This window comes from Pezoporus wallicus, unplaced genomic scaffold, assembly GCF_028554395.1.
Source record: "Pezoporus wallicus isolate ANWC-B61680 ecotype Strahan unplaced genomic scaffold, APGP_CSIRO_Pwel_v1 contig_8476, whole genome shotgun sequence".
Classification (NCBI taxonomy): Eukaryota; Metazoa; Chordata; class Aves; order Psittaciformes; family Psittacidae; genus Pezoporus; species Pezoporus wallicus.
Genome location: NW_026641139.1, coordinates 265,466 through 279,434, shown reverse-complemented (window position 1 = coordinate 279,434; position 13,969 = coordinate 265,466). Strand labels below are relative to the sequence as shown.

At 46.2% G+C, this 13,969-nt stretch overlaps 2 protein-coding genes across 6 annotated transcripts in view; both read right to left on the bottom strand.

Moving 5' to 3' along the window:
• Positions 1-1,312: 1,312 nt before the first annotated feature.
• Positions 1,313-8,553, bottom strand: SEC11A (SEC11 homolog A, signal peptidase complex subunit). Of its 2 annotated transcripts, XM_057422129.1 has the most exons (6): positions 8,462-8,553; positions 8,253-8,362; positions 6,191-6,340; positions 2,367-2,486; positions 1,773-1,830; positions 1,313-1,611 (listed from the first exon to the last, which is right to left on the bottom strand). In XM_057422129.1, exons 1-6 carry the CDS (start codon positions 8,510-8,512, stop codon positions 1,561-1,563), a joined length of 540 nt encoding a protein of 179 aa, XP_057278112.1. In that variant the 5' UTR covers positions 8,513-8,553; the 3' UTR covers positions 1,313-1,560. The 2 variants fall into 2 exon arrangements, with proteins under 2 accessions (XP_057278112.1, XP_057278113.1); XM_057422130.1 differs by lacking the exons at positions 1,313-1,611; positions 1,773-1,830 and adding an exon at positions 2,975-3,123.
• A 967-nt stretch (positions 8,554-9,520) lies between these two features.
• ZNF592 (zinc finger protein 592) overlaps positions 9,521-13,969 on the bottom strand; it is a 41,843-nt gene continuing 37,394 nt past the window's right edge. For 2 of the 4 annotated variants that reach the window (XM_057422119.1, XM_057422118.1), the window contains exons 8-9: positions 11,944-12,079; positions 9,521-10,624 (exon numbers count right to left, since the gene is read on the bottom strand). In XM_057422119.1, coding sequence (XP_057278102.1) covers positions 10,106-10,624; positions 11,944-12,079 — 655 coding nt within the window. In that variant the 3' untranslated portion in view covers positions 9,521-10,105. Of the gene's footprint in view, positions 10,625-11,898; positions 12,080-13,969 lie in introns of those variants that run through there. The other 2 variants (XM_057422120.1, XM_057422122.1) reach the window with 2 other exon arrangements.

Genomic DNA, 13,969 nt, shown 5'->3' with positions numbered 1-13,969 from the left:
ACTACAAGTCAGCCCAGCTCCTGAACATCAAGCAAAATGGTCCCATGGACATAACTAACGGCACAATTCACCTCCATAGGAGGGACAGGCCTGACAAGCCTAATGAGGTACACATACAAGAAGACCATAAACACCCAGCTGGGTTTTGTCCTTGCTTTTCCAGACTGCTTTTACCCTAGCTGTGTGCAGGGCACAGTGATCATCCACGATAATCCCTGTTGCTGTGGATTCTTGAAGCAGTCATGAAGAGGGAATGGAAGATACAGTGAAATGCACCTGAAGTAACACACAGCAGCTGTCCTAGCAAGACAACCAGAAAGTAAACTGCAGGAGAGGGGAGAGGGGCCAGGCAGCCTCAGAGAGAGGTTGTGCTCCCACTGCCTGCTCTTGTGAAGATCTGCCCTGGTGAAGGGGAAGCAAAATGGTTTCATGAGTCAGTGTAACGTGACAGACACTAGTTATAATGGTCGATCACCCAGTGAAAGTGGCACACGTTTAGACTGAAGCTGCTAACTGCAGACTCTCTTCCTTGGGCTTTGCTGTGACACCACTCTACACAAGCAAGTTCATCATTCTGAATAAAAAGCCTAGAAAAAAGCTGTTGCACATGGTGACAAGTGACCTTCTTTCAGACCTCAGGGCAACGGGGGCACAGCCTTTCTGTGCCTGTCAGGTGAGCTCCTGAGGCGGCCAGCTGTAGAGACCATTAACAACCTCAAACATGTTTACAAACCTAAGAAAATTTTATTATTGCATCCTATTAAATTGTCCTTGCCAAGAGCTACAGCTACTTCCCATCTCAGTTCTTCTGTTACCTAGTGCTACAGTGCCAGCTTATGCATGAAGTAATCCTTTGCCATCTTCTGCCCAAAACACCTTGCAGCCTTCAAGCAGATCATTTCAGTGTTTCTGTTTTACAGAAACATAGAAATATCAATGGATCTATAGCTCAGGACCACTTACTCTCCATAAGGAAACGAGGAGGAGCTGCTATTGCTCTGTAAAGACAGGACAAGTTAGTTCACGAGGCTCTAGGAGTCATCCTGCAACGGCAAAGCCCAGGTACCTCCCAGGGCAAGGAGGCTGCACTCAACAGAGCAGTAACCAAGAATATGGCAGGGATCATACCGGGCAAGATGCATAATCTTTATTCCAGTTCTGAATTGGAAAGAACACCACCTCCACAGCCAGTGTTTGACAGCTCAGTCAGCACAGGGAGAGGTCACGCTTGCCCAGTGGAGGCACAGACTTGGAAGCAGTCCTGTAGGCACTTTGAGAGGAAGCTCAGCTTCAAAGTACAAACACTGACCAGTTTGGCTTAAATTTTTAATATAAAAATTCACTAAAAATGCTAAAATGTGACAAACCATTGGAAATACTGTGACAAACGTTTCCCCTTACGCAGTAAAAAACAGAACAAACCCAAGAAGCTCTGAAATTCTTGGATGGACTTCTTCTTCCTCCTGGCACATGAGACCACCATCTACTTCAAACGTTCATCTTTCATAGTTCTAAAAAAAAAATCTATGGCACCTTCACCTCATACTTCAGTTCAAGAGGCTACTCTCGATGGACCAGCACAAACAGACCCAGGAAAAAAAGGACTGCATACTGTAAGAGAAAGGAGACACAAGAATGCATGCTCACATCTAAAGATGCAGTAACAGCAGCAAACACACAGGGCAAATGGTTCTGCCTGTGCTTGTAAAGTTCTCATGAAGTAATTTTAGCCGGGGTGGGAGAAGCAGGCAGAAAATGAAAAGAGCTCTTACCTTAAATTTTGGATAATCATTCATTAAGATAGTCACTATTCCAATATAGGGCACAAATCTACAAGAATAAAGGTTTTATTAAAACCTATTCAAAGCTGCATGTTGGAGAAGCACTGCCCTGGTACTTCAACAAATGAAGAGCCACTTAAGCATGCTGAGGGCTATGGTAAACTTGCTTAACAGGCCTGGGACTTCCTCCCAAGTAGGGAAGCCACTGCAGTGGGGGCCAAGTGACAATCAGCCCCAGAGCATGTTTTAGCCTCTGCCCTGTTCAGCTCTCACCTGCCTGTAAAGACTGTGCCTTGCAGACTGATATTGATGGGAATTCCAGTCACGCCTGAGCGTGCGTGGACTTTGCATCAGTGTCCACCCAGGATCAAAACCTCAGGATGCAGCTCAGGGCTTGATACCTTCGCTTAAGCCCAGCCAAGAACTGAACTACCTCTGGTTTTTAACTCTCCATAGTACCTTTTGAAATGCTTTCAGGCAGGTTACATAAACCCAGCAAGGAGAGTTCAAGAGGAAGAGGAGGATTAACAGATGGCACAGGGGGAGGGCAGTGTAAAAAGCAGCATCTTTTTCAACTTCACTTACCCTCTTGCTCGTCCTACTACATCCTTTTTCTCCAACCAGTGCTGCCCTCGTTTGTACAGCCCTCTGTCATCAACAGCATTATTGTCTCCCTTTGTCAGAAATTTGATGTCACCATTTTGCCTAGCAAAGGAAAGGCAGCCAGGTAAGTCAGAGAATAACTCATTAAAAGCTGTTCTAGAGCGAGCACATAGAGACTAACACAAAGGTTTTAGAAGCAGTCATGTCCTACATGTGAAGCAAGATGAAAAAGGAAACTCTGTCAAATGCAGTGGAAAGCAGTTTGGAGGAACACTGCCAATGAAAGAATGAATTCTGGCCCCAGACAAGCTTTCTAGCAGAGCTGAAGAACGCAACCAGCAGGATGAGACATTTCTAACAAAGGTGCAGCTACCACCTCTTTGCTTTTGACCTCTCTCATGTTGATGCTTCTCTTGCTTCATATACAAATGTTGGGTGCCGGGCTCTGTACTATCACCCAAAATGAGATTTGGGGTTAAAGCATACAGTTCTAGACAGTGGTGGTCAGAAGCAAGCCGAAACTTAGAAATTATTAGGAAAGGGGGATAAAACAAAGCAAACAATACCATTATGATACTGCATGAACTCACAATGTGCCTACATCTTGAATGCTCTGTGCAGTTCTGAACCCCCTACATCCTTTTTTGAAATGGAGAGAAGAACTGGCAAAGGCTCAGAAATGGGTAACAAGGTCTGGAACCACTTCCATACAAGAAACAACAGACCAGGACTCTTCAGCCTGGAAAAGACAGAACTGATGGGAGATACGTTGGTAGTCCAATGCAAATGACACAGACAACAACAATAAAACAGCTTTTCACTGCCTCTTCCAATACCAGACTGAGAGGGCATCAAATCAAACTCAGAGATAACAAGTTCAAACAAGCCAGAGAAGGTGCTAAGCAGAACCAACAACAGTGCAAACATCTCACCGGAAGGGTGTTTTGGATGCCAAAAAATTGTATTAATTCAAAAAGTGACCAGATACTCCATGTGAAAAAGTGAAGGAGGCCATTAATAACAAACTGTGACTGTGCCTAAAATCATAATGTGCTAAAGCAGGGAAATTATCACTAAATACTCTCTCTAGTCTTTAATTCATCCTGAGATTAATTAGTCAACTTGCCAAAACCAGGATCCTGGAGCAGACAAACCTTTGACGTGCAAACAGCTGCTCTTATGCTCTAGCTCTACACACCACATTGTGCATCCTTCCCAGTCATTTCCCTTCAGTGTGCTGGGCAGTCAGCTCTGCTGTCTTCCAAGCAGCAGCCTGTGCCACTGCTCGGGGTTCAGTGACCACTGTCATCTCCCTGTGGCATCTGGAGGCAGATGCTGAGCAGGAGCATTCTCCATGCTTGACTCTGTCAGCTTATTCACAGAAACGACAAATTAAATGCAACACAGGAAAGCATGCAGAAGGTCTTCAGAGCTCGTGCTGTTTTCATCATGCCTGAATAGCAGCATGTGTTACTTACTCAACAGGAGAAGCTTGAAAGGAAAAAGAGGTGGGGAAAGAACAGATCTTTCTTCAAAGCACATTTGTCTCCCTGTGTAGGGACAACAAACTCTAGAACTTACAGATACAGTCTGGAAAAAGAAGATACCCAAACATAGAGAGAAAACAGTTATCTCTGCAGACTGATGGTGTAGGAGCACACCATCTTACTGAGGAGATTCAATGGTCTACCAGGAATGAGCACAAGAAGCCCACAGCACAGTTGCTCTGTCTGAAAGGTGACTAAAATCTGCTTTGGCTGTCCTGCACCAAAACCACCAAGGAAGTTTTGACTACAGACTGTGTTTAGTGATAAAGAATGAATTCAATTTCAGTCTGAACAAAGAAAAAAAGATCAGCAAGGAAAAAACATTTTCTCCCTGAAACAATATTGATGTGAACTGGAGCCCAAACTGCTAGAAGATCCCAGGGAACAGGGTTTCTGTTTTCCCTCAGCTTCACACTCGTCAGCTTTTGCAGAGACTTTTCACATTCATATTCACTTTTCACATTTCATATTCAATCCATGACTACAGGAAGAAATGGGAACTCCATCCATTCAGAGGATACTCCCAAACTCTAAACTGGCACCAGAAAAAGTATTCTTTAAATAATTAAAAAAGCAACTGATACCCGAGTCCTGCCTCCTGGCTTCTGCCTGGCTTAAGGTCACTGTAGGGATTTTTCAGTTTATCTTTCCTAACATAAAGTTCAGGTTTTTATTTGGTTGTTTTATTTAAATGAAATCTAAAATATTGGAGAAGGGTTTTACTTCACAGAATCAACGACTGGCACTATAGGCCTGTTACTTAAAATAGGAAAAGCCCTGGATACCTTTATAGTGCTGAGACAGAACCAAGCAAAAAGTGTAGGGTGGGTAATATCTCAAGATGAACTGACACATAGAATGCACATTTCTGCTTCCCCTTCCTAGATAGCGGCTGAGAGTGGAGAAAGAAGACCTTGAACTTTGTTGCCTCCTCAATAATCAGCCCAAGCAGCACTGGAGCCCAGCTGAGACTTTAGCATGCAACAGGGGAGGAGGAAAGTACCATTTCACTTAAGAGTTCCCAAGACATCTCAAAAAGTGCACGTGCAGCATTAGATTACAGATTTATCAACTATACTGACCTTATTTTTGAATTACTGGTATCAAAGTGGTACTTTGAAAACTGGCATTGTTAAAAGATTTGAGTACAGAGTAAATCTGAACAGCAAAGACTGCTCTGTCTGCTGGGAGAGGTGCCACCCTCTCATAGCCAGGATTTCAGCTGGACTATTTGTGTGCATGAACCTGTCTGACCTTGTTGTTGGGCCAAACAAATGATCTGGGTGTCTCAACAGCTATGGCTGCCATGAATGCTTGGGGGAAGGGACCTTTCTCTATCCCCTCAACCTCGCTTGACTGGAGCAGTCATCAAATGCCACCTTTACACATGATTCAAGTAATTCTCTTAACCTAGGAACAGATCTCCGAGTACTGGTATAGTTCCAGTTCATGCATCTTCCAGCAGGTAGAAACAGATGCTGCAACCCCATCCAACTGTTGCCCTCTCCGAGCTGGCTTGAAGAACCAAGGATTCAGTGCAAGATTTAATTTTTGCTCAAATGCCTCATGGGGAAGGCTCATTTCCCCCCAGACTGGCCAGAAGCAGTCACAGCATCCAGCAAAACAGAAAGGCTCATGGCTGCTGAGGAAGCCTTGCTTGAAAATCAAGCCCTGTTCAGCAACCAAACCAGAATGACTGCGCTTCATTCCTTCAGACATGCAATCTGACAGAGAATGAACAGGACGTGGACAGCCCAATGCATAGAGACCGCGAGTGTAACACTGCCAGACTTCCTACAGAGAAGAAAAGAAACACCCTCCCTCTGCATGACAGCAGAAGCCAGGGAGGGTTCTGCTTTCTTCCACAAAGACAAACTTTAAAATAATGCACTCTACACACAAAATACCCTTCTTCCATCAGTTCTACCTCCACAGACAAGAACAACTTCACACACAGAAGTGCAGCCGTGCCTACAGGTGACAATACGTAGTACCTTGGGATGGAAATGATGGCACAAGAAGACATTAAGTGACATGGGGAGTCCAGGTTACTCGCACAGACCTTCTGCATTCTGCTGGATTACCTTTACAAGTAAACCAAGGAGGGCAGATTTTGTCTGTCTGAAACTTATGTGCTGCTTCCTACAGCACCTGGATACCAGTTACTGACGTCACACCCGTTCATTTAACCAAGGAGATGAGGAAAAACATAATTTAGCTTAACATCCTGCAGTACAACCCCCCAGATTCTTAACATACTTCTCATGAATTTTCAGGACACGATGGACTATAGGAATTTCCCTTCCTTCTATCCTAAAGACCACGATTTCTCCCACTCTGATTGGATCTTCAATTCGATTTGTGAGGAACAGGAGATCTCCTCTGTGAAATGCAGGCTCCATGCTGCCACTGAAAAAGAGAAAAGGAGCAATTGAACAATATTTAACACTCAGAATCAGGTTTTGGAGATTACAGTCCTTTAAGAAAAATCTCACAAGAACCTCAACAAAGAGCTCCTTAGAAAACCACCCTGGAGACCAGGCACTGTTGAACCCCTATCACAATCAGATTTTAAATCCCCATCGTACCAGCAGTTTAGATTTGCTGGGAAAAGAGCACTGCCAGCAGCCGGTGTTAATATCACACCAAATGGGAAAACCCTTCTGCTTTCTTCATAACAGCAAAGCTGATGACAAGCAGCAGCTCTTGACTTCTGAGCTCTTCACTGGTAGAACTTCCACAGTGGTGGGAAGCTTCTTTTCATAGAAACAGCGAGGCTGGAAAAGACCCTTAACATCATCAAGTCCAATCTTTGTATTTCATTTGGTTTCTTTTTTTGCAGGCAGGTAGATCCTCCTCACTAACAAAGCTCTGAACACACACAGGCTCTGTATTCCCATCTGGAACAGACGGGTGTGCTAAAAATCTGCTACCATGATTCATGGCTTTGCTTCCCGATCTCATTTCAGGCACTGCTATTCATTTATTTTAGTCCTGTCTTCTAAATGGCAATTGTTACAAAATACTTAACCTTCTTCATTCCAAATAAATAATGCAGTCCAAAACAAAACGATGAACTTTAAGTACCATGTATATTCATGGCTTATCTTGAGGCAGCACGGAAGCTGCTACTCAGAAGATCACATTGCTGAAGAAGTGACGTGACCTAACAGCCCCTGTCTTACTCATTGGAGGAACAGCATGAAATATGCCCCCTGTACTTACAGACCCTTTGGCAGGGAGTTTTGTTAAATGGCATGTGGTGATTAACACCAACATAGAAACACAGAGAAGGCACCGCAGCTACAGAACAGGCCCTGGGCAGTATCCACACCAGCGGCTGACAGCTGCCCAAGGAATCTGTCCCAGGCGGTAGGAGGGTGGGAGTAACACCGGTGGTACCGACTGCACCGCACTTCTGTGAGGGCAACGTGCAATACCTAAAACATATCCAGTCACAGAGCAATAACCCTTACATAAAAGAGTACAGCTAAGGCTCCCCTTTTTCTGGCCATGCTATAGCTTACTAGAAGGCCAGGGGAAAACCAAGCCACTGTGAAAGATGAGTATTTTTAAGGATGAACTGTAACATGTAATAACACTCCCCAGGCATTTCAGGGAAACAGCAAATCCTTTTAACTGTAAAACTTTACCCCCTGGTGTCTCAAATCAACTCCCTTTTCACTCACCAAGACTCATTTGGTACTTCACCTATCCATGCGGCAAGACTGGTCAGCACCATGGAGATACCACTGCGCTGCGGTGTTCTGCTACACCTTCTGCTATGGGAAGTGCAGTTACCCTTGATGACAGGATGGGCTGTGCCACAAATACTGTGTTTATACAGGGATAACACACACACACACACGCACACGCACGCACCCCAAGCTTCTCTGCTTCAAGGTCTTTTTCATGGCTCTTTCACCTGCACCACCGAGCATTTCTCCAAGAGGTTTGATATGATCCAGAGTTTCGCTCTTGCTGTATTTCTTTGAAGTCCTTCCTCCCCTTCACCCATCCTCAGGGCCACCCCTCTAGGGTACAACCCAGCAGTGACAGACGCAGAAGGAAAAGATGCTGGTTTCACTGCAGGCTGCCGCCCATGCTTACCGGCTTCCTCTCCCCTCGCCTGCAGCTCTGCGCTACACGGCAGGGCGAGCTCTGTGCGAGCCAGGGCCGGGAGCCTCCCGCTGCCCCATCCCTCAGGAAAACGCCCTCGGTCGGGTTCAGCGCCGCCGGCCCGCGGCTCTCCGGCCCTCAGCCCCCTCTCCGGAGCAATACGGGCGAACCCCCCCCCCCCCCCCCCCCCCCCCCCGTTTACCTCAGCACCACCACGATGGGGCTCTCGCTGCCCGTCACCACCATCAGCCCCTTCCATATCATGAGGGCGGACGACACGATCATGCCGAAATTCAACACCTGGTAGTAGAGCTGGAGATCGGAGGGGGTCGGTCAGGCCCCGCGCCCGGGCAGGGCAGACCCAACGCACCCCCCGCCCCGCCCGGCACCCCGCCCCTTCCCGGCCCGGACCTGCCGCTTGTTCATGCGCCGGACATCGTCCAGAAAGTCCAGCGACAGCATCGCCGGCCCCGAGCGCGGCCGCCCCGGCCCGCGCGCCCCGCTTCCGCGCTCGCTTCCGCCCGCCGCGCCGCCGCTTCCGGGCCCGCCCCGGATGGGGAAGAACGACGCCAGGCAGGGACCCTTGGATGCTTTTATTTGCGATATTTCGAAGTAAACATCATAGCAAGGCACGGGCGCCGCTGCGGGTTAAACAGATACGTGGTGGCTTGGGGGTGCCCCCTGCTATCCTTAGTTCTACGTAGGCTACCTGGTAAAACATCCCCTAGGCTAACGTACACTGTATCAAAAAATACAAAGAGTCCAAACTGTTCGTATCAAAACACGTCGAGACGAGCGGGTGAGCGATCCGAATGCAATAAGATAAATAGTTCTTAAATTATTTAAACATCGTCATAGTAAACAATAATGAGCAGGGTTCTGGCTCAATGTAATTAAAAAAATAATGGCATAGGAGATAGTTCTGCTGCACAAAGCGCGTGTGATGGGGGAACAGCTGAGGAGGGAGAGTCAATATGACTATGCGGAAGGAAACGTCTGCCGAGTGGCAGTAATGCTGAGCCGTGTCAGGAGAAGAGCTATGGATGGAGCACCGGCAGCCCCCCTGTGGGCTGTGACCCCCATCTGCTGCCACAGCTCAGCCCAAGCTGCAGGGAACACTGGCACCAGGTGATGCTGTCAGCAGTGCTGGGGTGGTTTCACTCCAACTGATGCCACGGACAGGGATGGGACGGGGGTGTGTTCTCCCCTTCCTGAGATGGTGCCAACCTGCCACCCTGCGCTGCCCAAGCTCCCTTCTGGGACAAGCTGCCAGGCACCAGGCCTTGCTGCTCCCGCCCCGGGAACAACTTCCAGCAGCACAACTCCACTGACAACGTGGCCAACGCATCCCCAAGGAGACCAGGCCTTCCTTAACAGGACACATGGCTTTGAGCTGTGCTCATCTGAGGACGTGGGCTACAGAATTCTCTTTCAGGATGATTCAGGTCTGAGACATTTCATTAAACTGCATTTTGGAAAATAAGGTTGTTATTCTGGCAATTAAAGGTAAAACAGCACAACATACAGCTTGAACCCATCCCGTGTAACACAGAAGATCCCGGATCAGCCAGCATGGTCCTGACAAGCGTGTTTTGCTGAGACGGCGTTATGAGTTAAAAAGAGTAAAACAAAGGCAGGATGGGAAGAGAAAAAACAAGCCATAAATAGGAGAAAGAAAGCAATAGGGAAGGCTCTGGCTCCGGGCAGAGGCTGAGGCAGTGCACACTTCGAGGAGAGCTCATCTTAAGGAAACTGCAGCTGCAGAAAGTGCTCCTTGATCCTCAGGAGTTGGGACAAACTCCAGCAAGGATTCTTGCCCTGCTTTCCCTTTTCACCTCTCTGGTCTGGCAGAGAGTTAGTGCTTAGGATGCAATAGCAGGGTTGGGTTTTTTCTTTTTTAGATTTCCCTTACAAATAGAGGTTAACGGAAAGCTATGTCCATCCCAAGAAATCAACAGAATATTTCAAAGATTCGCCCCATCCCCACCCTGTATTTTGAGTAAAAACCCTCCAACAAAAAAAACCCGACGAACCAAAAGGGTTTTTTTTTTGTTTTTAAGTCTGAAGAGACTTTGAATGATTGTTCTGCGAGGTGCTATTAGGACCCTCCACGCCACACATCTGACTGTGTTCACAAAGAGCTGAGTCACTTTCGCACTCCTTACATTTCAGATTTTCTTCTTCTGTTGTAGTGTTCATCTCACCATTATAGCCCTCGTGTCCATTCTCACCTATCTCCCTTTCTACCTTCTGCCTTGCATCTTCCTCCTCCTCCTCCTCTTCTTCCTCCTCTTCCTCCTCCTCCTCATCTTTTACTTTATGAACAATGAAGAGGTGTCTGTTCAGAGAGATGTGAGAGGTGTAGCACAAGCCACAGAACAAGCACTGGTAGGTGGAGCTGTCTGTCTTGTGCCGAGGTATGTGTTCCTGAAACTCAGTGCTGACGTCTGTTGTGAATCCGCACTTGGCGCATTTCCAGTGCGCTCTCAGTTTTTTGGCTGGCGGCGCGCCCGAACCCGCAGCGGTCTCTGCCTGACCCAGCTCATCCATTGCCATGCTCTTTGGAGATCTGGCCTTAAAAAAAATACAAGACATTAAAAAGTTACTTCCTTGCTTGAGCCCCGGGAAGAGCAAGTACTCAATTCCACATGCGTATCTGAAGACACCTGTGGGTGAATCCACATCGGTATTTTGAAACAAACTAGACAAAGCTGTGCCACAGGACTCATGTCATATGGCCTTTCCTCCCAGCACCCAAACCCCTCACCCCAACATGCATGATCTCAACTGCTGTCCTGCAACAGGAGACCTGGTAAGGGGTGCCTGGGCAGGAACATGATGGGGTAAGAGAATATGAAAACTTGGTGTGGGAAGGAGGAGCCCACCAAGCAGGGGCAGCTGAGGGACACAGGGATGGTCATTGGCCCAGACAATGCTTCTCAGATTTAACTGCGAGCATTCTCCCCTCCACTCAGGCTTTTTCTTCATGGCATTTCTAATGAACTCATCCCCTCATCCCACAGTGTGCTTCTCTTCCCACGAGGATGGCACACTTGCATACATCCCTTCACATGATTTTCTTATCTCCTTATCCAGCAGCACTGAGCAGTCTTTGTTTAGAATACAGCTTATAGGCTTGCATTTGCAGACCTGCTGGAGCCATGGGAAGCCTCTGGCTGTCCCTGGTTAGCCACGTGGCTCTGTTTGGGGAAGCAGCCACCAGCTCATGGAAGTGAATTCCTGGGCTATCCCACGTTTCCTTACAGCATAAATAAAGAGGAGAGTCAATCTTGGCTGTGATCCCTCAAGAAATCAGGTGAATGATAAATTACAGTGATATGGAAAAGGTACATCTATTTTTAAAGTAAACAGAGCAAAGAAGCCCCATCAGCCAACCCTCCACTCCAAATGACCCGAAATCAAATCAGTTGACCAGTTACACTTGCTGAAAACAAATTATACAGTCCTACTCAGGAGTAAGGCAGTTCACGTTGGGAGTGGATCTAAGTAGTAAGTATTTTAAAGACAAAAAAAAACCCTTGTGTAACTAGCAGAAAAAAAAGGAGAAAGAGGAAAAACGTAGCAGACTCATGACCAGAGCGGCAGGGGCAAACAAGGGTAATAACAATCTAAATTAGATCTGGTTACAAAGCAGACTGCAAAATGGCCAGTAAAACATAAGGCCACATGTTCAGGAATATCTTGAAAAATGCAAGACATGTTGTGCAGTTTCAGCTGAAGTGCAGCTGATCCTGACACTGCCAGAGAGAAGCAAACTGGAGGAGTTGAGGACAAGAAAATCTGCCATGTGGATGAGAGGGCTTGATATAACACCTCAAGGGAATAGCTACTCGCCAGGTACACTTATTTTTCAATGAAAACGTATCAATTACTTCTGCTGTGTCTCTCTCTGGAGCTTTTGCTTTGGCCATCTGGGATAAGTCTGGGTTTTTGATGCCATGCATGAGGCTGATGTGATTCTCCAGCATGAACGGCTGAGGAAATGTCTGATTTTCATCTGTGCAGTACCTTGGAAATACAAAAAGGAAGAAAATTTATTAGAGGAAATGCCCAGCTCTTTGTTTCCATTCAAACAGTTCTTTGCTATGTGCCAAACCAATAGGTGTCACTGGAGTGGAGATGCTGGACAGTAATGTACGATTAGTTTACCAAAATATGCAGCAAATTGCTGGTTTAATAATAAAACATTACCCCTGAGAGAAATCTAGAACAGTTTAGGATTTACCACAGTAAGCATGAATGGGAATGAAAGTAGGGCACATCTTATGTACAGTCCAGTACTAAATACAGGAACTAGTGGAGATCAGGCTCACTGTGATACATGCTACAGAAGATAAATAATCAAGATGGAAAATGCAGGGGGGGAAACAACTCTGAAATGAGAGACACAGGCACAGAGGGACCTCATGACTTGTGTAGCACCAAGGAGGCTGACAGCAGAACCAAGTTCCGCAGCCAGTGCTCCCGAGCCCACGGCAGCATCCCATCCACAAGACTATCTGTATCTGTATCATGGCACACTGAAAATTCTTACACAGCTGCTGAACTTCCAACTTTAATAATAAGCTAGGCAGAAGCACTCAGGAATGCATCATGTATGTAACTATTCACGTTAAAACTTGGTAGGACTTAAGAGCTGCCATTTCAAGAGCATCCATTTCAAAAGGAGATGTGGATGTGCCACCTTGACTCCCAGATGACCAAGAAATAAGTGCCATGTCTTGCAGACACAGTAACCCACCCCCTGCAGCATGGTGAAGTACACAGAGGTCTCTGTGAAATCCAAGACTGACTGTACTCTTCTGCTGCCTGCAGTGTGACACAGGGAAGGTTCATCAGCTACACACTGACTTGAGCAATGAGGCAAATTACACTGAACTTCTCTGAAATACACAAATTGCAGCTGAAATGCAGGCAGCAAAGGATGAAAAGCATCAGCAAGGAGATGAGTGTCTCTGGGCAACAAAGATATATTTTGAAAGGAGAGAAGAAGATTCCTCCTGAGCTTCCAGTAATTAAATGACAGTCAGTAATGATGTGAAAATGCAGACATGCTCCCTGAATACTTCTTTTTTTTTTTTTAACAGGAACTGCTTAGATGATAGATCAATATTTAATAATGATGGATTTTTTTCTTCCTCATGGAGGGAAGATGAGAGGTTATTAAGTGATATTTATCAAAAATAAACATGTTGAAAATCAAGCGTTCCAGACAGTCTGTACTTAAGCCTTGGAAAATGAGAGCAAGTTCTCGTAACAATAACCAAGTGAATTATGAAAAAAATACACATCAGAATGTTCTGCAATTTGTCCTAATTTAGAATTCTTTTTATGTGAGCAGAGAAAGATACTTTCCTAACCTGAATTACTCCAGTGACAAGCTTGGCAGGAGGGTGTTCAAGCAAGTCCTCCATCACTGGTGTCTCCCTACAAATTTAACAGAAGGCAGAGCCCTAAGTAGGGCAGGGGGAGAAGGGGAAATCACAGCATGAAATTTTAGAAGCCAGAGGGAGGTGACCTACCAGACAGCACGCTGAAGTCACCAAAATACTCAATTGCTGGATCAATGACAAATTCTACTCGTTTACTCATGGAAATCCACAAGAGGAGAAAAGGGTGCCAAGAAGTTAAAGCATCAAAAGTCCTGAAGGGAGTAACAGGTGAGACTGATACAAACTGCCTGGTGGAAAAAACGAAAACAGACACCAGCAACCAAGGCAAAAGAAAAGGAGCAGCAAAGATGTGATGCCTTACAGAGAGCACAAGGGAGCTGAGAAGGAATTCAAAGAAATGGGAGGATTTGCAGTCACAGAGGAGATTTTTAGAACAGCACTCTGGACAAACTAAGAGGTAACAAAGGCGAGACTGAACAGAACACCTGAGATCGAGACAAAGAGA